Source organism: Taudactylus pleione, unplaced genomic scaffold, assembly GCF_031769625.1.
Source record: "Taudactylus pleione unplaced genomic scaffold, aTauple2 ptg000634l, whole genome shotgun sequence".
NCBI lineage: Eukaryota > Metazoa > Chordata > Amphibia > Anura > Myobatrachidae > Taudactylus > Taudactylus pleione.
The window spans coordinates 818,290-839,353 of record NW_028285036.1 but is presented as its reverse complement, the minus strand read 5'-3'; the positions used below and the strand labels follow the sequence as shown (position 1 = coordinate 839,353).

General features: G+C 50.9%; 1 protein-coding gene across 2 annotated transcripts; it reads right to left on the bottom strand.

Annotated features, from left to right (window-relative positions):
- Positions 1-387: 387 nt before the first annotated feature.
- On the bottom strand, positions 388-20,875 carry WASHC1 (WASH complex subunit 1). 2 transcript variants are annotated; one of them, XM_088454901.1, is made up of 11 exons: positions 20,789-20,875; positions 14,651-14,807; positions 11,057-11,168; positions 4,953-5,099; positions 4,094-4,227; positions 3,570-3,705; positions 3,253-3,460; positions 2,979-3,128; positions 1,789-1,947; positions 1,025-1,093; positions 388-703 (listed from the first exon to the last, which is right to left on the bottom strand). In XM_088454901.1, the coding sequence occupies exons 1-11, from the start codon at positions 20,817-20,819 to the stop codon at positions 564-566; spliced, it is 1,443 nt and encodes a 480-aa protein (XP_088311027.1). In that variant the 5' UTR covers positions 20,820-20,875; the 3' UTR covers positions 388-563. The 2 variants fall into 2 exon arrangements, with proteins under 2 accessions (XP_088311027.1, XP_088311028.1); XM_088454902.1 differs by having other exon boundaries at positions 14,651-14,804.
- Positions 20,876-21,064: the final 189 nt, after the last annotated feature.

Here is a 21,064-nt window from a genome sequence, read left to right as displayed (position 1 = left end):
ACACAGGATCTCAAACTCGGTCTTTAGGACCCTAAACAGTGCATGTTTTCCAGATTTCCTCACAGAATCACAAGTGAAATAATTAGCTCCACCTGTTGATCTTGTAAAATATGTCAGTGAGTAATGATTACACCTGTGCTCCTGCTGGGTGACCTGGAAAACATGACCTGTGGGGTCCTGAGAAGCACTGGCCTATTACATAACTATTCACCAGGATTCAGGGCACCGTTTCCTATAATGGCAGAGATTAATTACCACACCCTGCCAGAAAACATTACTGATGCCAATAGTTCGAGTTTTATTGTATTGCTCTGACGTGTATAGTTATATATTGGCAGATACAGTATATAGACACGTGAGATATGACATCAGATGATCAGACCGGCGTAAGGGATATAGAAACCAAGAAGCAGAATTTTATTTCCTTCATTACAGGATGTGATGGAGGAGATCCAAGCCCTGCTCATGTAGGTGTAGTATTAGGCCTACTCCCAAGAGGGCGCTGTTCCAACCAAAACGTGGAGGTGGTAAGGTCCATAGACTTAGCTGTATAGTACGTAAACCTAAGACTCCCAGTCTTCCTCGTCCCCCTCTCCTGGCGTTACTTGGGGTGGGGGTAAGGGTGGGATGGTGTCTGAGATTCGGGCAAAAGCTCCTGCAGGAGAATCTCCGCTGCCAGCAGCTGGTCCCTTTCCGGAGATACCTAGGAAGAAGGGCAAGGGTTGGTGACTCGGGTATAACAATAATAGTTATTACAGCCAGCAAGCGGAAGAATTAATCCTCAAGTGACCATGTTTCTACCATACGTGACCCGTAACCTTCCTCAGAATGCAGGGATCAGGCAGAGAACATGTCCATGTACACACAGCTAATGACGCAGAGGTAGGGATATAATGCAGGTCCATCTGTAGAAAGTACCTTGGGACACTGTAATGACTTTCAGCTGCAGCCAGGTTCTCCTATTGTATATGTCTATACAGATGCAGGTATTACATATACGGTCATTGTGACAGGGGGAACTTACCTTTACGCCTCATTGCCAGCTTGTTGAAGAGATCAGACATCAAATCGCCTCCCCCTCCTGTGGAGATCACTGTAAGACAGAGAATAGGTTACAGGGACAGCACTGTCCGTTGGCACAGGCATCCGTATATACACAGGGCAGCTGCTCAGGGCCTGGAGAGATTTAACTACATCATCCACAAACAGGCGGTGAAGTTCTGCCGTCCTCCGATGCTCAGGTGCCATATTGGACGATGCATGTGCTCACTTATGTAGCAAAGGAGAACGCCAGGACGGTCCCACCATCACAGTGAACCCTGCGAGAAGTATATTTGGGGGTTCTCTGCGTACTGCTATATAGCGAAACTAACACATGACTGCGGTCATCGGCTGCACTTTGCCAAATTTCTCTCTGCCCCACAGCAGGTATCTGGGTCACTAAGAATATTTTTTGAATAAGGAAAAGCTACACCGTGCCAGTGGAGAATCTCCTATACAAGCGCCAGTGCAGAACAATGGCAAACATGCTCTCAATACCACTACACTACAGGCTACCATAAAGAGGTGAAAGTGAGCGCCTCCTGCTGGATCCACATATAATGACACGCAGCGATTTAGATCACCGCTTAATGTCGGGGGAAAACTTTGCACCCATCTCTCAGCCCTAGAAACATGATCAGCCACTTGGCACCAATGTCCAAGCCGCGCTCAGCCTCTATACCCCATCTACAAGCTACTGCCCTATGCAGCGATTTACAGTGCAAACTCCCCCGACTTATTCACAACCTTGTTCCTGCTCCTTCATTTTCTTCTTCTCCAGCTTTTTCTCTTTCACACTGCGCAGCTTAGCTTTTCCGATACCTCCCGCCTGACGAATGGACTCCAGGAGAGAAGCTCGGCCATGAGACGGACTAGCCGCATCTTTGGGGGCTCCTTGGACGGCCGCTGGTATAAAGAGAAAGGGTAACATTTAAATGACAATGGGCATTTTCAGACTTAGGAGCTCATTCAGAGTCTGTCGTAAGTGGCCGCTCGGTCGTACGCATCCGATGTTTCCAAACCACGCATGCGTACGGTTAGTTGTGCGCATGTGCGTACGAGACCTTGCGATCAAAAATGCTGTAGATCGTACGGCTTACGAGCAGGAAGTGGCTTCCGAGAGCTGATTGACATGAAAGGCCGTTTGTGGGTGGTGGTCTGAAAACGCAGGCGTTCCTCACCGTTTTCAGGGCGTTTTAGGGGCGTACATAAATTACCTGCTACGGCCGACATAGAAGGCCGGAAGTAGTAAAACGTCACTCTGCGAGCAGGTTAGAGGCCTGGCTGATCATACAGCTTGAGGTTGGGTATGTGCTCTCTCAAGCCCCAGAGTACAATCGATACTATCGAATGTGACTGATGTTCGGAGTGATGTTTCCATTTTGAGGCACACAATGCAAGCAATTGATTCAGCTGCGTTTGCATTAGCGAATAATAAGAATAAATAAATTTCATGGGGACGGCTTATTCTATGCGGTTTTTTGGAGTAATTTGCGCACAACACAAGCGGCCGCAACCATCAGAAGAAAATTAACATACAGCGACGGACAGCGACTGACTCGATCGCTAGCTGCTATCACTTGTTAGCTAGAGGAGGTGCATTGTTCACATATGGGCGTCACTTTGGTTACGACCGACCGGCCGTGCGATCGCTTCCTTTCTCAGTTTTGCGGTAGTTAGGCGTACGACTGAGCGGCCGCTTACAACAGACTCTGAATGAGGTCCTTAGTCCATCTGTCTCTTACACCCAGTAGAAAAGTCATTTGTTATCTGAACCAATAAATGTTAACAGATTACTCCGAGTTAACGTCCTCGCCGTAGCAGAGAGTAAAACGACAGGCGATACTGTCATGAACATCGGTTCAGCTCACAAAACGACCGTCTCCTCTGCATGTAGGCGACAGATCTGCAATCTAAAATTAAAAATTCCTCTTTACCAGGATCCCCGGTCCGGTGATCGGCTCCACCTGGCACAGGTGGGATAGTTAGGGGTGGAGGCTGTGGCGGTGCCGGGGGAGAGATGGAGGAAGGTGCAGGAGGTGGTGGAGGAGGAGGAGGTGGAGGAAGGAATCTCCCATCTTGAGTATCTGAAATACAAATATATTTTGTAATTAAACACAATTTTCGCTATTTATCAGAGACGACACTGCCTGACAGAATGGGTGGCCACAGTTGGTAAATTATTATATATTGAATACAGTTAATAAGTACCTGGCCTGGGAGGTTCAGCCATTTCCTCTGTGCTGAAGGTGGGGAGCTCAGGAATCGGTCCTCCTGGAGCAGATGGGGCTATGCCAGGACCGAGGTCAGCAATGTACATAAGGTCATCGGCCACCCCGGGCAGGTCCGGCAGGGAGTAAGGGACATCGATCTCAGGGACTGGCCCAAGGTCTGGTACATAGAAGTAATTCTCTGCCGTCTATTATTTAAAGGGAAAAACAAAGATCAGCGCGTCGGAGATTCCCCAAATCAGAGAAATAAAACAGTAGACTGACGCAAAGCACAAGACACGAAGCTTCTCCACTCACCTGCCGCTCCAACTGCTCCCTCGTCGTGATGGAGAAAGGCGCATCAAACGGCCGGTCCTCATCTTCTCCCTCCACAGCCTGGTTAGTCCGGGTTATCACACCGGCCAGGGGGTCGAGAAACACATACTTCTTATAGCTGTGAGGGGAAGGAACACAAGACCATGTATGCTTGGAGGGCCCAGCCAAGTGTCCTCTACACCTTGGGTCATCCCATAGGTGGAACATTTCGCTCCTATGCCAACTGCTCGGTGGCTGCAGACAGCTCTGACGACAAATGAGGTCTTTCCCCGATAATCAGTGAGAGGGTGGAGGCTTAGTTAGCCAGACAGTCAGCGACTGGTGTTATCTTTGGTACTGAGCACCCAGACTTAGAATTAATTCAGAAGATCTTTTCCCCAAAGCTACAACCCTGGCTCATAGCAGCTTTGTGGTTGGTCTAATCACTCCCTCCCTCGCTCGCTGTACCATATTACTTCCGCTCGCCATCCCTTTCCTATACTTCCACCTCGCCGTCATAAACTCACAGATTCTCTGCCGTGTTGAAGAGCAGCAGAGAGCTGACCGAACTGATGTTCCGGGGTAGTCTGCCCAGTCCTTCTTCTCCTTCGTCTTCATGCCCCTTGGAGCTCACATATACTGGGAAATACTTCAGCCTTTCCTACAGAGATCAAAGACAACCCCGATAGACCATTACACCAATGCCACGTAGCGGTTATTACACCAATACAGGAAAACGTGACCATGAACCAACTATGAAACTAAAACAAAGTTTGGGAGATGACTCGTGTACAAGTTACGGTAGATGGAGAGAAGTATTTCTCATTTGCTGTATTTGTGATGACACAATGTGCTAGTGATATTATGTACATAGCTACACATGCACAAATGGAAGTAGCCATTGCTATATAGCAGCGCTTTTCAACCTTTTTCAAACCGCGGCACACCGAACGCAATGTAAAATCGCCAAGGCACACCATCAGTCCCCCACATAGAAAAGCACGCACATTGGTCCCCTTATCCACGTGGACCATTGTCCCCCACATAAAAAAAAAAAAAGGACAACCATACTGGCCTCCACAGAAAGCAAAATGTTATACATTGACTTCAACCTGTTGGTTTCAGAGAAAGGAGCTCCCTGTCCCTCAGCGGCGGAAATTGGTGCAGCCCGTTACACTAACTGGACGCTGCTGCGTTACCATTGGTCACGGCCCGGGCACCCGGAAGAACCCAGTGCGGCCTGGGCCTGAGGTTAAGGGCTTCGCTGCGGCCATCTCCGGCACACTTGGTAACCGCTCGCGGCACACTAGAGTGCTGCGGGACAGTGGTTGAAAAACGCTGCTATATAGTAATATGCAGAACAGGGGACCGCGCAATCACACTCACCTGCAGAGCCTGCTCATCCAGCGGCCGGTGCTTGCTCTGGATTTTGTGTCGTGGTTTTTTCCCTGACCACACATCCTCCGCGCCGGTGAAGATGGAGCTGTATTCCTGAAGCCGATCCGGAGCTGGGTACTTAGCACTGGAGAATACCTGGACAGGAGAAGATAGGAGATGGGAGCAGCGAGGCACAGGACAGTGACAGAGATAATGGCAGATACAGATAGAATATGGAAAAGGCCGGAGGAAACCAATCACCAGTTTCTACTTCAGGGTCCATAGGGGGTCCACAGGGTTGACCTTGGGGTATAGGTTGGGAACCAAATCCGGGCACCACGCAGTTAAAGCTTTTAGCTCCCAGGATGCACTGGGTCCACTCTCCCTATAACCCCACCCCCAAGCCAGAGGCACCTCAGTTTAAGTTGGTGCCAGGCCGGAGTCGGGTCACCGTTAGCGCAGGGGGAGCTGATTAGCAGCCCCTAAGCTTATTTTATTTTTTTAGGGACAAAGTTTTTTCCATGGACTTTGGACTCTTCAGAGCGGCAGCGTCGGACTGTCCATAGGACGTCTAAGCTGCCGCTCCGTCACCCCGCTGGCGCTGAGACGCCAGTACAGATCTGGGGATCTCAGCGGGACCCCAGAGTCTGTACTAGCCGGACTCTGTGGGCGCCCAGGACTGCTGCCGGATCCACGGGGAGCAGGTAAGGTCGCGGATCACCGCTTGCGGTGATCCGCGCATTTCAAATGCAGTCCTGTGCCTCCGGTCTCAGGGGACAGACCGGAGGCGCCGGCAGTGGCGGCGGGCCCCCCATACCCCGTGTGTCCACTAGACCACCAGGGACTTAACGATCGGTGCAGGGAGCCGGCGTCCCGGGGGTTGATAGCCGGCCAGGGGAGGCAGCCTTCCCTGTTACAGCGGCTCCTCCCCTCAGCTCAGCGCGCCTTTCAGTATCCATAGTCTGGCGTCGCTGAGCTGCTTCCTCCGCGGGCCACGCTTCTTCTGAGGTCTCCAGCGGCCATTTTATCTCTGTGGTGCAGCAGAAATCTCTGGAGATGGCAGTGAGTCCAGTCCCCCTGCGTACCTCACCATCAGGTCAGTGTACACAGCACTGTAGCCTTCCCAGACACTGAATCTGGGCAGTTGAATGCAGTGTAATAGTGCAGTATATTATATGTCATGTTTATGTATATATGTATATATCTGCATTGTATGTGACTTATGCTAGTGCTGACTGTACTTTATTCTCTCACCTGTCAGTGTATATCTATCCCTTTTCTTTATCTGCCCTAATACAGCTGTACTTAGGGTGGTTCTGAGACCTCACATTTATATACTTGTTAATATTTGTGTGGTTTGTCACATACTGTTGCGTGCTGCACGTTGCCATATTTTAGATGGAACTGTGTGTTGCATACGCTGAAAATGGGTCCCTGCAGCTAATTTTTGGCATCAGTCAGGACCAGTATAGCGCTGCTTAATATTTCCGCCAAGATTGGTCAGATATGTCTGACCAGGAGATAGAGCGTTATACTGCACCCATTTTTACTATCCTGCAAGTCATGTGCTGCAGGTGTTAGTGCGGAGGATTTGACTCATAAAGGGTTCTGTATGTGGCGTCATCTGGTGCCGGCCTCTTTCACGACCCCCTTGGGCGGTTTGTTTTCTCGGGATCCTCTCAATTGCGGATCGCCGGGCGGGCCCCATTGTTGTACCTCACTTGGGGTTACTTCACCATACTGCCCTTTTCATCTCAGGGTATCTCGCAGCTTCTTGCTCTCTTCCCCTGTGACACAGACTACCGCTCCCTGCAGGGGTTTTTCGCAGTATATGAATTCCCCCTGGTGCCACAATAGTCTGTCATTCCCCTTGCAGGGATTACCACAACAGCCACCCTGGGTGGATGTCGTTTTCTACGAAACGCTAATTGGCGTGGTTGACGCCCTGTGGTTACTTCCCAGTTGGCTCTGCCGTGAACTGGGTACTGTTCGGGGCTCTTTCCCTCTTACACGGGGGGAAGCCTATTTCAGGTATTATTATCCCTGCTTTAGGGCTGGTAACAGGTCCATTCTGGTTAGAGTGAATGTTGACCTGCACCTGTATCATACACCCTCAGTATTGCGTGCCTTCGGGTTCCCTGTTGCTGACTAGCGGGTGGATCGCATAGCGGGACTCTGGCTGTTGCCAGATAGGAGGTGTTACAACAGTGTTTGGCCTCCTGTCCCAAATTCCCTGAGGGTCATCACGAGCCCCTCCTGGGGGGGATGGGCGTGTTACTCGTCTGATTACAGACGTTACTACGCCTCCCATTCCTGCGTGGTCGGATTCTTCGGATCCGTAGGTGGTAACTCTGCCTGAAATCAGTATACTTGCTTTCAGGAGTTGTTATCCATCCTACCATGGCTATAGCATGGTTGGTTAATACTATTGCATATTGGGTTGATGCATTTGTAACGTTTTTTCCCCTCCAACACGTCGGGGGTTCAAATGTATTTGGTCGCTCACGTAATATATGCTGTTGTCATAGGTGGAAATGCCTATATTGGATACCAGTCTCCTAACTTTCAGAGTTCCGGCTGCGACTGTATCCTCCGTAATACCCTATGGCTGCGCTCTGGGAATGCAGAGGTGCAGATACCATCTTTAGGGTTGATATTGTTTGGTCCTGACCTTGACAAGATTGTAGTAACATTGGCAGTATTACTAACGACAAGTTTACCGCTTTCAGCTATGCCCACTACAAGGCCTCAGACTAAGTCTGTTAAGTCTTTTTTGTCCTCTGGGTCAGCCTAAAGGTCTGTTTCTTCGTAGACTGTCGGCATCTACAAGGGCCGACATATCCAGTACCGAGCAGGCCTGGACTGCCAGCCGATCCTGCTTCTGAACCTACGGATATCTCTTCAGCCTGACGGGACAGGCCTACAACTGGGAGATACCGATTTTCTCAGTTCGCCCGGTATTAGTGTCAAGTTGCCGCGGCTACGTGGGTAGGAGGGTACGCCCTCTTTACAAGGGCCTTACAGATCCAGAAAGCTATGCAGTTGTTGCGGTAAGCGGAGCTAATTAGGCCATCCCCACTATCTCAGTGAGGGACTGGTTGTTCTGCTTTCTTTCTGGTGCGGTGGCTGAATGGTCCTCTTTGGCCTATTCTCTGTCTCAATTCCCTGAACCAGTTCCTAAAGCTACCTGGGCTCAGGAGGAAATCCCTATGCTCCATCATACGATGTTTGGAACCTGGGGACTTTATGGTATCACTGGATATACAGGACGCGTGCCTACGGGTACTTACAGAGACCTTTCCTCAGCATGGGCTGAGGTTTGCTGTATCACAGCAACACTTACAATTTTTCGGGCTCTGCCTGTTGGGACTGTCCTCAGCCCCACAGGGGTTTACCAGCGTTCTGGATTTTCTGACAGTTCTTCTGTTCAGTATATCCCAATGCTCCTGTACCTGGACGGCCTCCTGCTCTTAGCGGGATCACCGGGGTACTTTACGGCCAGGTCAGGATGACTGTGGCTTCTTCAGGGTGCAGACGTTTAATCAACGGGGAAAAAGTCCTCCCTGCATCCCTCTCTGGGTATTCTTCATCTAGGATCCCTGCTGGATTCTCAGAATCTGAGAATTCTTCTGGCGTAAGACGGAATCTCCTCTCTTCCATTAGGAGTACATGGTTGTCTGCGCAGTCGACAGATGTCTTTACACTCTGGGATGCATGGTGGAATGGGCTCAGTTCCATTCCAGGCCTTTCCATAATTGGCTCATCTCCAGATGGAATGAGTTTTTTCTGTCGGATAACTGTTCAAACGATGATGCTCTCTCCGGAGGCAAGTCGGTCCCTGTCCGGGTGGCTATGGCCATCTCGTCCAGGGTTTTCTTTGCTATGGACAGTGTCTGGATCGAATCCTTTTCAGTGCAGTTGGACGTCTGTCGATTCCACCCTGTCAATTAACTTACTCTGGCATAACTCTTGTTTCCCGGTGAACCTGAAAAGGTTCAGTCCGACAGGGTCAGGACAGTGGCTTCCTTTTTAGCAACACTGTTCGTTGGGTGGCAATGACAGGTATGTCACATATTCGGACATAGTCCGAGGGTCTCCTCCCGACCATCTCGGCAGCGTTCATTTCAGGAGCTCTCCATTGGGAAGCGGGAGTCCTCAGCCGTCACGACGTGCATCCCGGGGACTAGTCTCTTCCCCAAGAGAGGTTTCATCTCCTGGTGAGCAGGGGGGGCCCCCCTGAGGTGACCCTCATGGCCTTCTGACTTTATCACACTATGGTGTTACAGTTCAGCTTTGGGGATTCTGAAGCAACCTTCAGCGACTCTTTGTCGGTGAAGTGGTCCTTCCACTTTGTGTACCTGTGTTCTCCGGTCTCCCTTCTTCCTCAAGGTCTTTGGAAGTGTTTTCAATCGAGACGGAGATGCTTTCCTGCTGGTGGCTCCTGATTGCCCCAGATGTCAGGGGTACTTGGATCTTCGGAGTCTCTACATCGATACTCCATCCCTGATGCTTCACTGCCCAGACCTGTTGTCTCAGGGTCTTTGGTTTTGCCTTGGACCTGGGTCGTTTGTCTTTGACTGTGTCCTTACAGTGGTCTTACGGCTTCCCTGGCTTTGTCATCGTTGGAATGATTAGAGCACATGGATCAGCTTTTGCTGGGACCTACCACAAACTGTGGCAGCCATAAATCTTATGGTATTGTACCTGTCGATACAATCCTCCGGTGTCCAGGATTTCCAGATATTCTGGCATTCCTTCCGGCTGGCTTGGGTTTCACACTTGGCCTGGTCTTCCTGACAGTGCGGATCTCTACACTGTCAGTATGGTTAAGATATGGAATTGCTCCACTCTGGTATCCAGTTCATCCTTTGGAGTGTTTTCTTGATTATGCCTCCATTTGTCCTCCCTAGGGACTCCTGGGGAGTAAGTAGTGGTTCTTCGTTACCTCCGGGGACAGTCAATGGAACCGCTGGTTGTGATAGCCATTACATGGTCTATTGCTTAGGCTCTCTCTTTCTCTCAGGGTGTTTATATCAACCAGGAGAGTGTCTGAATTGGGAGCGTTCTCATGTGGCTCCCTCTTCTGGAGGGCATCATGTCAGGGTGGGAGTTGCTCTCGCCCTGTGTTGCTTCTTAGTGGTTTTCAGGTTCCATATTATTCTGGAACTTATGGTACGGCCATTCTGTCCCCAGTCCTCTCGGCTGGTGTGGCCTCATTGACTGTGGTCTGGCCTCTTTGGATTTTTGTGATCCGTTCAGGTTCCTTACGGAAATCGGACTCCTTATTGGTGGTCTGAGATTTCTGGTTTTCACAGGAAAGGATGGCCGGCCTATAACCAAATGTTGGCTGGATGGCCTCGTAGGTCTTCCTCAGGGGCCTACCCATGGGTAGGCCTTCCTGTTGTTGATGCTTGTTTTTTCTCGGGCCATGTGTGCGGCTCGCTGTGGCGCCTCGGCTGTTTTACCTTACTAGGTGGCCACGTGGTCTTCTGTCCACACCTTTTTAAGGTTCTAGGCATTGGTTTCCTTTGCCTCTCAGGATGCTTCCTTTTTGGCGACGGATTCTCCTCTCAGCACAGGAGCGTCCCCACCCTTGGTTGAACTGCTTTGGGACATCCCCAAGGTCAACCCTGTGGACCCCCTATGGACCCTGAAGTAGAAAACAAGAGATATGGTAAGAACTTACCTTTGTTATCTCTGTTTCTACGAAGTCCATAGGGTCCACAGGGCGCCCGCCCTGACGCACCTGGCTTCATATGGGCTGTGTGGCTGGTCACCGGTTTTCCGTCTCCCATTTCGGTGAGTATGGTTATTGAGTGTTCCAGTTTTCTCTCTCTTTTTCTCTCCTCCTCCGGCCTTTGGCTACTTACAAACTGAGGTGCCTCTGGCTTGGGGGTGGGGTTATAGGGAGAGTGGACCCAGTGCATCCTGGGAGCTAAAAGCTTTAACTGCGTGGTGCCCGGATTTGGTTCCCAACCTATACCCCAAGGTCAACCCTGTGGACCCTATGGACTTCGTAGAAACAGAGATAACAAAGGTAAGTTCTTACCATATCTCTTGTTTTCCCAGCCACAGCGGGATGGGAGTTACCGGCCGCTGACACAGCCTCTCACCTTTATAGCTTTTTTGCTGCCTTTTAATTTCTCTATCTTGGCCTGTGCCAGGCTGACCCGATCATTGATGTTCTTCAGCTGTGACCTGTTGGTCTCCACTCGCTGCAAGATCCTGAGCACAGAGAAAGGGAGAAATATTCAAACTGAAAAACAGAGAAGTTGTGCGCGCTAATTCAAACAGAGGGTCTGATTCAGACCCGGACGCTATGCTGCGCTCGCATTGAGCGATTTTTCACAATCTGCGTATGCATATGAGTCGCAATGCGCGTGCGCGAACCAGTCAGTGCGATGGGAAAGTGCTCGCCCGTAGCCCGCAGTCGGTCCGCTATTTTGAGTGACAGATATTGCCGTTTGTGGGTGGTAACAGGGAAGGTGCTTGAAAACGGGGGTGTGGATGTGTGAACGCAGGCGTGCCCGACTGTCAGAACGGCGTTTATAGGGCGTGCATAATTAGCAAAGTAGCGTCATTACACACGTGACTGGGTTGTATTTTAGCCAGAACTGCTCGTAATGTTGCGGTGGGAAAAGGCTACCACAAGTGCTGCGAGCATCTCCGATGGCTCTCGATGTTCCCGATTAATCCTTCAACTGCCGGAGATGACGTGTGTTGCGAGTGGCAAAGGGGAGTCTTTATACAGCTGCGAGCGCATAGTGCGGCCGCTCGCTAATACTTAGTGGGCGGCTTTACGCGACGCAGTGCGAGCACATGATTTAAATAGCCAGCCCCTTTTATCCAGCGAGCGGACGCAAATAGCGTCCGGGTCTGAATCAGGCCCAGAGATCATCAGTAGATCGCTGGCTGCTGACACAAGGGGACTCCTGCCTAAATTTCCCCAAAACGGAACAAGAGAATAGAATACATGTGTCTGCTCCTGAGACCACTAGAAAAATGTCACAACCATAAATGTGCAGCTATTAGCTAATTTCATCACAATACCAAAAAACAACAATGTAGAAAATACAAAGAACTGCCGTTCCTGAAATAGATAATAAATCTGTTACATAATATGCAAATTGTAACATAAATTAAAAACACCAATAAGAACCTTAGAATGATGAAATTAGCTAATAGCTGCACATTTATGGTTGTGACATTTTTCTAGTGGTCTCAGGAGCAGACACATATTTTCTGTAAATATTCAAACGCATTCATCTAAACGCAGGGACACAGGTAGCTACATCGTAGCTGGCCCCAATACCAGGTGCGGGCAAAAACCGACCCATTTTTAAAAGCAGCAGGGTAACATTTCACTGATTATCATAAGGCTACATGGGACACTACTGACCAATTAAATGTCACTGCAACTAATTCATAACTTTTCAGTGAAGCAGCTTTAAGGTAAATCTAATGGAATAAACCGTTTCAGACCCAGCACCCGCCCCAGGCTCCCCGCTAATACATCCCGCTTCCTGCGATCCTCTGAGGGCTTACTTTACTAATTAAGTCTAATTACAATCCAGGAAGAGAGAGTATTTAGAGGAGATATAAGTGCAGGAATAACATCCGTAACCTTATCAGGACTCCAGCAGCAAACAGAGCGAGGTCTCACAGCTGTTACACTGCCACCTTACACCAAACTAGAACGCAATGCCACTCTATATCCTGGACTGCGCCAATATGTCCTTTACCCTTATGTCCTATAGTGCCAATCTTTAGTATGTGATGGATTGGCAGAATCTGCTGATCTAGGATATCAGGTGCTGTTCTTTCACTCATATAAATGTTCCATGATTCACTGCCTTATATTGTTTATAACCTGGAGATGGTTTTTATGAGGTCAAGTAATATAGTTTACTTACTAATTATTCTAAAACAGTTGTGCATAGACAATCTCACATGTGCCGGGAGGTGGGTTACTTAAGCACATGGGGATAGATAGAGATTATATAATCTGTCAGGTGCATAAATATTGGGACAGTGACAGAATTTTCATATTTTGGCCTCTATTCACCACCACAATGGCTTTGAAATGAAACAAACAAGATGTGCTTTAACTGCAGACTTTCAGATTTAATTTGAGGGTAATTACATCCAAATCAGGTGAACGGTGTAGGAATTACAACGGTTTCTATATGTGCCTCCCACTTTTTAAGGGGCCAAACGTAATGGGACCATCAACTCAAAAGCTATTTCATGGACAGGTGTGGGCTATTCCCTCGTTATTTAATTATCAATTAAGCAGGTAAAAGGTCTGGAGTTGATTCTAGGTGTGACATTTGCATTTGGAATCAGTTGCTGTCGACTCTCAATATGAGATCCAAAGAGCTGTCACTATCAGTGAAGCAAGCCATCATTAGGCTGAAAAATCAAAACAAACCCATCAGAGAGATAGCAAAAACATTAGGTGTGGCCAAATCAACTGTTTGGAACATTCTTAAAAAGAAAGAACGCATCGGAGAGCTCAGCAACACCAAAAGACCCGGAAGAACACGGAAAACAATTATTTCCCTGGTGAAGAAAAACCCCTTCACAACAGTTGGTCAAATCAAGAACACTCTCCAGGAGGTAGATGTATATGTGTCAAAGTCAACAATCAAGAGAAGACTTCACAAGAGTGAATATAGAGGGTTCACCACAAGATGCAAACCATTGGTGAGCCACAAGAACAGGAAGACCAGATTAGAGTTTGCCAAACAACATCTAAAAAAGCCATTACAGTTCTGGAACAACATCCTATGGACAGATGAGACAAAGATCAACTTGTACCAGAGTGATGGGAAGAGAAGAGTACGGAGAAGGAAAGGAACTGCTCATGATCCAAAACCTACCACCTCATCAGTGAAGCATGGTGGTGGTAGTGTCATGGCGTGGGCATGTATGGCTACCAATGGAACTGGTTCCCTTGTATTTATTGATGATGTGATTGCTGACAAAAGCAGCAGAATGAATTCTGAAGTGTTTCAGGCAATATTATATGCTTATATTCAGTTCAATGCTTCAGAACTCATTGGACGGCGCTTAACAGTGCAGATGGACAATGACCCGAAGCATACTGCAAAAGCAACCAAAGAGTTTTTTAAGGCTAAAAAGTGGAATGTTATGCAATGGCCAAGTCAATCCCCTGACCTGAATCCGATTGAGCATGCATTTCACTTGATGAAGACAAAACTGAAGGGAAAATGCCCCAAGAACAAGCAGGAACTGAAGACATTTGCAGTAGAGGCCTGGCAGAGCATCACCAGGGATGAAACCCAGCATCTGGTGATGTCTATGCGTTCCAGACTTCAGGCTGTAATTGCCTGCAAAGGATTTGCAACAAAGTATTAAAAAGTGAAAGTTAGATTTAGGATTGTTTAGTTTGTCCCATTACTTTTGGCCCCTTAAAAAGTGGGAGTCACATATAGAAACCGTTGTAATTCCTACACCGTTCACCGGATTTGGATGTAATTACCCTCAAATTAAATCTGAAAGTCTGCAGGTAAAGCACATCTTGTTTGTTTCATTTCAAAGCCATTGTGGTGGTGAATAGAGGCCAAAATATGAAAATTCTGTCACTGTCCCAATATTTATGCACCTAACTGTACATACACACACATATGTATAGGAGAACCTTCCAGTCTGCTCAGACACACGGGATACACCTGCTAGCGTACCTGCTGAAGATGTCGTTGGAGACGCTCTGTAGGTGCTGCAGAGTATCTGTGATCTGTTGTATGGTCTCTTCCCTGCGAAGGTCCGGCTGGATCAGTGGTACGGAGTAGGCCTGCTTCTCCACTGACAGTCTCTGGGGCATTGTGACGGCACCCCCTGCTGAAAGAGCAGAGGAAGGAGGGGGGGGGGATGACAAATCGCACAGAGTGTAAAATTGTGTGTAGTAAAATGCAGGATGTAGTGAAGGATCGGAGCACAAGGCTCGCAGCAGCCCCCGCCTGCCCTATAAATAGGAGCAATCACTGATAGGAGAAAATGATCTGCAATTATGAGCAGGTAATCAGCACCGGAGGCAGAGCGTCACTTAACGAGAAGGACTCGTGATTAGGAAGAAGGGGGGAGAACAAAGAGGGAAGGAGAGAAGGGTAACCAGGGTGTAACTACCAGGGCCAAGTACATACTTCATCTACATCCATTAACCATTTGCGGCACAGGTTTACACTTTTCAAGTAATATGGGCTGCTTGGACCATGGGCTACATTACTAATATGTCCATCTGTGTCGCCACAGGAGAGCCACGTACATGCGCCCATGGGCCTGCCCACTAAGCCTTTTGGCAATCCGAGTTGGTAACGGCCAAGCTGCCATTCCCTTACACCCGAGGTGCCCAAGCAGTCGCTCAGCAATGTGATAGCTTCAGCTGCAGCTATCGTGTGGTATAGACTATAAAACAGAACAAAATCACTTCATTTGTTTGTATTTTATCAATGAGGTGTTGGTGCAGGTATATTAGAATGATAAAAGGGACAATAATTCAGTTTTGCAGCGTATACCATACTAAACGCCCGTCCGAGATTAGTCGCTGATTCAGCGATGGACAGATTTACAGAGCTGCACACAAGCGCCTATGTCCATCCCAGATACAAATGCAGAAAGGGGTGTCAGACGCCATCTTGCCGCATTTGCGGTCACAGGCTGGGATCACCATCGCAACCGGTTGCTCCTTTGGTCAGGCTTTGTTAGCTGAAGCATAGTACATAGTACCGCAGCCTGGCCAGTGCCAGGAACCTGTGTCCACCGACGCACAAAACCTGGCCTCATCCCTCCCGGAAAACGGAGACGACACACCTCCATTTCCAGGAACGGCGACCTGGCACGCCACCAAACGCTGCAGCATGTCAACTATGCTGCAACTTGGAAGAGAGGGGTCCTGCGCGGGCCTCTAAACATCTTACATCTCTGAATCAGACCCTCTGACTGATGGTGAACTACAACTCCCAGGAGGCTCCACAAGTCTGATACTGTCATAGGAGTTGCAGAACGCCAGCATCTTTATAGGAGTTTGGCAACAAAACATTTAAATTAGAATTAAACAGAAAAACACATCACAGAAGCATGTTCCGTACATACAGCTACCTGCAGGAGACGGAATTGTTATTAGCAACTTTACATTCACTTTTCATCCCTGCAGCCGGTCCCAAATCATGGCAGCCCAATGAGGGTGTGCTGGGGGCAGACCCCAGGCTCTGGCCTATGCTGTCTATCTTTCCATATGGGACTGGTAGCAGCTATAGAGGGTCCTTATCAATTGAGGGGCTCAATACAATTAATTCCTCAGCCCCTTCTATTCATACATACTGAATGATGTTACTGTGCTCTGACATGTATGTACTGGCAATATGGACAGGATCACATTAGGGCAGGGGTCTTCAACCTTTGGCCCTCTAGCTGCTGTGGAACTACAGATCCCAGGATGCCCTGCCACAGTTTTAGCATGCTGTTATATCAAAACGGTGGCAGGGCATGCTGGGATGTGTAGTTCCACAGCAGCTGGAGGGCCAAAGGTTGAAGACCCCTGACATAGGGGAACCCATGTACTAAGTGCCTAACCCAGCTGTGCACAGTGTCCTCAGCTGCTTGCATACAGCAACCAGAGCCCACCCTGACTACCCCAGGCCTCACTGTCACTGCCCTGATCCAGCACCATTACCCTGACTACCCCAGGCCTCACTGTCACTGCCCTGATCCAGCACCATTACCCTGACTACCCCAAGCCTCACTGTCACTGCCCTGATCCAGCACCATTACCCTGACTACCCCAGGCCTCACTGTCACTGCCCTGATCCAGCACCATTACCCTGACTACCCCAGGCCTCACTGTCACTGCCCTGATCCAGCACCATTACCCTGACTACCCCAGGCCTCACTGTCACTGCCCTGATCCAGCACCATTACCCTGACTACCCCAGGCCTCACTGTCACTGCCCTGATCCAGCACCATTACCCTGACTACCCCAGGCCTCACTGTCACTGCCCTGACCCAGCACCATTACCCTGACTACCCCAGGCCTCACTGTCACTGCCCTGATCCAGCACCATTACCCTGACTACCCCAGGCCTCACTGTCACTGCCCTGACCCAGCACTATTACCCTGACTACCCCAGGCCTCACTGTCACTGCCCTGATCCAGCACAATTACCCTGACTACCCCAGGCCTCACTGACACTGCCCTGACCCAGCACTATTACCCTGACTACCCCAGGCCTCACTGTCACTGCCCTGACCCAGCACTATTACCCTGACTACCCCAGGCCTCACTGTCACTGCCCTGACCCAGCACTATTACCCTGACTACCCCAGGCCTCACTGTCACTGTCACTGCCCTGACCCAGCACCATTACCCTGACTACCCCAGGCCTCACTGTCACTGCCCTGACCCAGCACCATTACCCTGACTACCCCAGGCCTCACTGTCACTGCCCTGACCCAGCACCATTACCCTGACTACCCCAGGCCTCACTGTCACTGCCCTGACCCAGCACCATTACCCTGACTACCCCAGGCCTCACTGTCACTGCCCTGATCCAGCACAATTACCCTGACTACCCCAGGCCTCACTGACACTACCCAGACCCAGCACCATTACCCTGACTACCCCAGGCCTCACTGTCACTGCCCTGACCCAGCACCATTACCCTGACTACCCCAGGCCTCACTGTCACTGCCCTGACCCAGCACCATTACCCTGACTACCCCAGGCCTCACTGTCACTGCCCTGACCCAGCACCATTACCCTGACTACCCCAGGCCTCACTGTCACTGCCCTGACCCAGCACCATTACCCTGACTACCCCAGGCCTCACTGTCACTGCCCTGATCCAGCACAATTACCCTGACTACCCCAGGCCTCACTGACACTACCCAGACCCAGCACCATTACCCTGACTACCCCAGGCCTCACTGTCACTGCCCTGACCCAGCACCATTACCCTGACTACCCCAGGCCTCACTGTCACTGCCCTGACCCAGCACCATTACCCTGACTACCCCAGGCCTCACTGTCACTGCCCTGACCCAGCACCATTACCCTGACTACCCCAGGCCTCACTGTCACTGCCCTGATCCAGCACTATTACCCTGACTACCCCAGGCCTCACTGTCACTGCCCTGATCCAGCACTATTACCCTGACTACCCCAGGCCTCACTGTCACTGCCCTGATCCAGCACTATTACCCTGACTACCCCAGGCGTCACTGCCCTGACCCAGCACTATTACCCTGACTACCCCAGGCCTCACTGTCACTGCCCTGACCCAGCACCATTACCCTGACTACCCCAGGCCTCACTGTCACTGCCCTGATCCAGCACCATTACCCTGACTACCCCAGGCCTCACTGTCACTGCCCTGATCCAGCACTATTACCCTGACTACCCCAGGCCTCACTGTCACTGCCCTGACCCAGCACTATTACCCTGACTACCCCAGGCCTCACTGTGACTGCCCTGACCCAGCACCATTACCCTGCTACCCCAGGCCTCCTGTCACTGCCCTGATCCAGCACTATTACCCTGACTACCCCAGGCCTCACTGTCACTGCCCTGATCCAGCACTATTACCCTGACTACCCCAGGCCTCACTGTCACTGCACTGATCCAGCACTATTACCCTGACTACCCCAGGCGTCACTGCCCTGATCCAGCACTATTACCCTGACTACCCCAGGCATCACTGTCACTGCCCTGACCCAGCACCATTACCCTGACTACCCCAGGCCTCACTGTCACTGCCCTGATCCAGCACCATTACCCTGACTACCCCAGGCCTCACTGTCACTGCCCTGATCCAGCACCATTACCCTGACTACCCCAGGCCTCACTGTCACTGCCCTGACCCAGCACTATTACCCTGACTACCCCAGGCCTCACTGTCACTGCCCTGATCCAGCACTATTACCCTGACTACCCCAGGCCTCACTGTCACTGCCCTGACCCAGCACCATTACCCTGACTACCCCAGGCGTCACTGCCCTGATCCAGCACTATTACCCTGACTACCCCAGGCCTCACTGTCACTGCCCTGACCCAGCACCATTACCCTGACTACCCCAGGCCTCACTGTCACTGCCCTGATCCAGCACCATTACCCTGACTACCCCAGGCCTCACTGTCACTGCCCTGATCCAGCACCATTACCCTGACTACCCCAGGCCTCACTGTCACTGCCCTGACCCAGCACTATTACCCTGACTACCCCAGGCCTCACTGTCACTGCCCTGACCCAGCACCATTACCCTGACTACCCCAGGCCTCCTGTCACTGCCCTGATCCAGCACTATTACCCTGACTACCCCAGGCCTCACTGTCACTGCCCTGATCCAGCACTATTACCCTGACTACCCCAGGCCTCCTGTCACTGCCCTGATCCAGCACCATTACCCTGACTACCCCAGGCCTCACTGTCACTGCCCTGATCCAGCACTATTACCCTGACTACCCCAGGCCTCCTGTCACTGCCCTGATCCAGCACCATTACCCTGACTACCCCAGGCCTCACTGTCACTGCCCTGACCCAGCACCATTACCCTGACTACCCCAGGCCTCACTGTCACTGCCCTGATCCAGCACCATTACCCTGACTACCCCAGGCCTCACTGTCACTGCCCTGACCCAGCACTATTACCCTGACTACCCCAGGCCTCACTGTCACTGCCCTGACCCAGCACTATTACCCTGACTACCCCAGGCCTCACTGTCACTGCCCTGATCCAGCACTATTACCCTGACTACCCCAGGCCTCACTGTCACTGCCCTGACCCAGCACCATTACCCTGACTACCCCAGGCGTCACTGCCCTGACCCAGCACCATTACCCTGACTACCCCAGGCCTCACTGTCACTGCCCTGACCCAGCACCATTACCCTGACTACCCCAGGCCTCACTGTCACTGCCCTGATCCAGCACCATTACCCTGACTACCCCAGGCCTCACTGTCACTGCCCTGACCCAGCACCATTACCCTGACTACCCCAGGCCTCACTGTCACTGCCCTGATCCAGCACTATTACCCTGACTACCCCAGGCCTCACTGTCACTGCCCTGATCCAGCACCATTACCCTGACTACCCCAGGCCTCACTGTCACTGCCCTGATCCAGCACCATTACCCTGACTACCCCAGGCCTCACTGTCACTGCCCTGATCCAGCACCATTACCCTGACTACCCCAGGCCTCACTGTCACTGCCCTGATCCAGCACTATTACCCTGACTACCCCAGGCCTCACTGTCACTGCCCTGATCCAGCACTATTACCCTGACTACCCCAGGCCTCACTGTCACTGCCCTGATCCAGCACCATTACCCTGACTACCCCAGGCCTCACTGTCACTGCCCTGATCCAGCACCATTACCCTGACTACCCCAGGCCTCACTGTCACTGCCCTGATCCAGCACTATTACCCTGACTACCCCAGGCCTCACTGTCACTGCCCTGATCCAGCACTATTACCCTGACTACCCCAGGCCTCACTGACACTACCCAGACCCAGCACCATTACCCTGACTACCCCAGGCCTCACTGTCACTGCCCTGACCCAGCACCATTACCCTGACTACCCCAGGCCTCACTGTCACTGCCCTGATCCAGCACAATTACCCTGACTACCCCAGGCCTCACTGACACTGCCCTGACCCAGCACTATTACCCTGACTACCCCAGGCCTCACTGTCACTGCCCTGACCCAGCACTATTACCCTGACTACCCCAGGCCTCACTGTCACTGCCCTGATCCAGCACTATTACCCTGACTATGGTATAAATACACAGCAGGAATATACAAGTTACACAGGCAGCACTCACCTCCCCAAGCAGCTGGCTGCTCTCCTGTCATGTGACAGTCACATGACCACTCCCCCGCCTCTTAGCTGCAGCCGCCTAATGGTCTCTTTTCCCTTCTTCTGGTCATGTGACGTCGGTCATGTGATCACCTTCCTTTAGGTGCAGGGGTGGGCTGCTGCCTGTCAGTCAGTCACACTGTGCAGGGAGTGGGAGATGGTCATTGCATGACAATGATGCAGAGCTGCCAGTGCATCATTCTGTCCTATAGTAGTCTCTGTGTGGAATGAATACTGCACC

Excerpts from the sequence above, each read along its gene's own strand:
- WASHC1 (XM_088454901.1), bottom strand. The coding sequence starts at position 20,819 with ATGACAGGAGAGCAGCCAGCTGCTTGGGGAG. Across the intron at positions 4,228-4,952 it reads TGGATGAGCAGGCTCTGCAG|GAAAGGCTGAAGTATTTCCC; the intron begins GTGAGTGTGATT and ends TGATCTCTGTAG. Across the intron at positions 3,129-3,252 it reads GGCTGAACCTCCCAGGCCAG|ATACTCAAGATGGGAGATTC; the intron begins GTACTTATTAAC and ends TTTGTATTTCAG.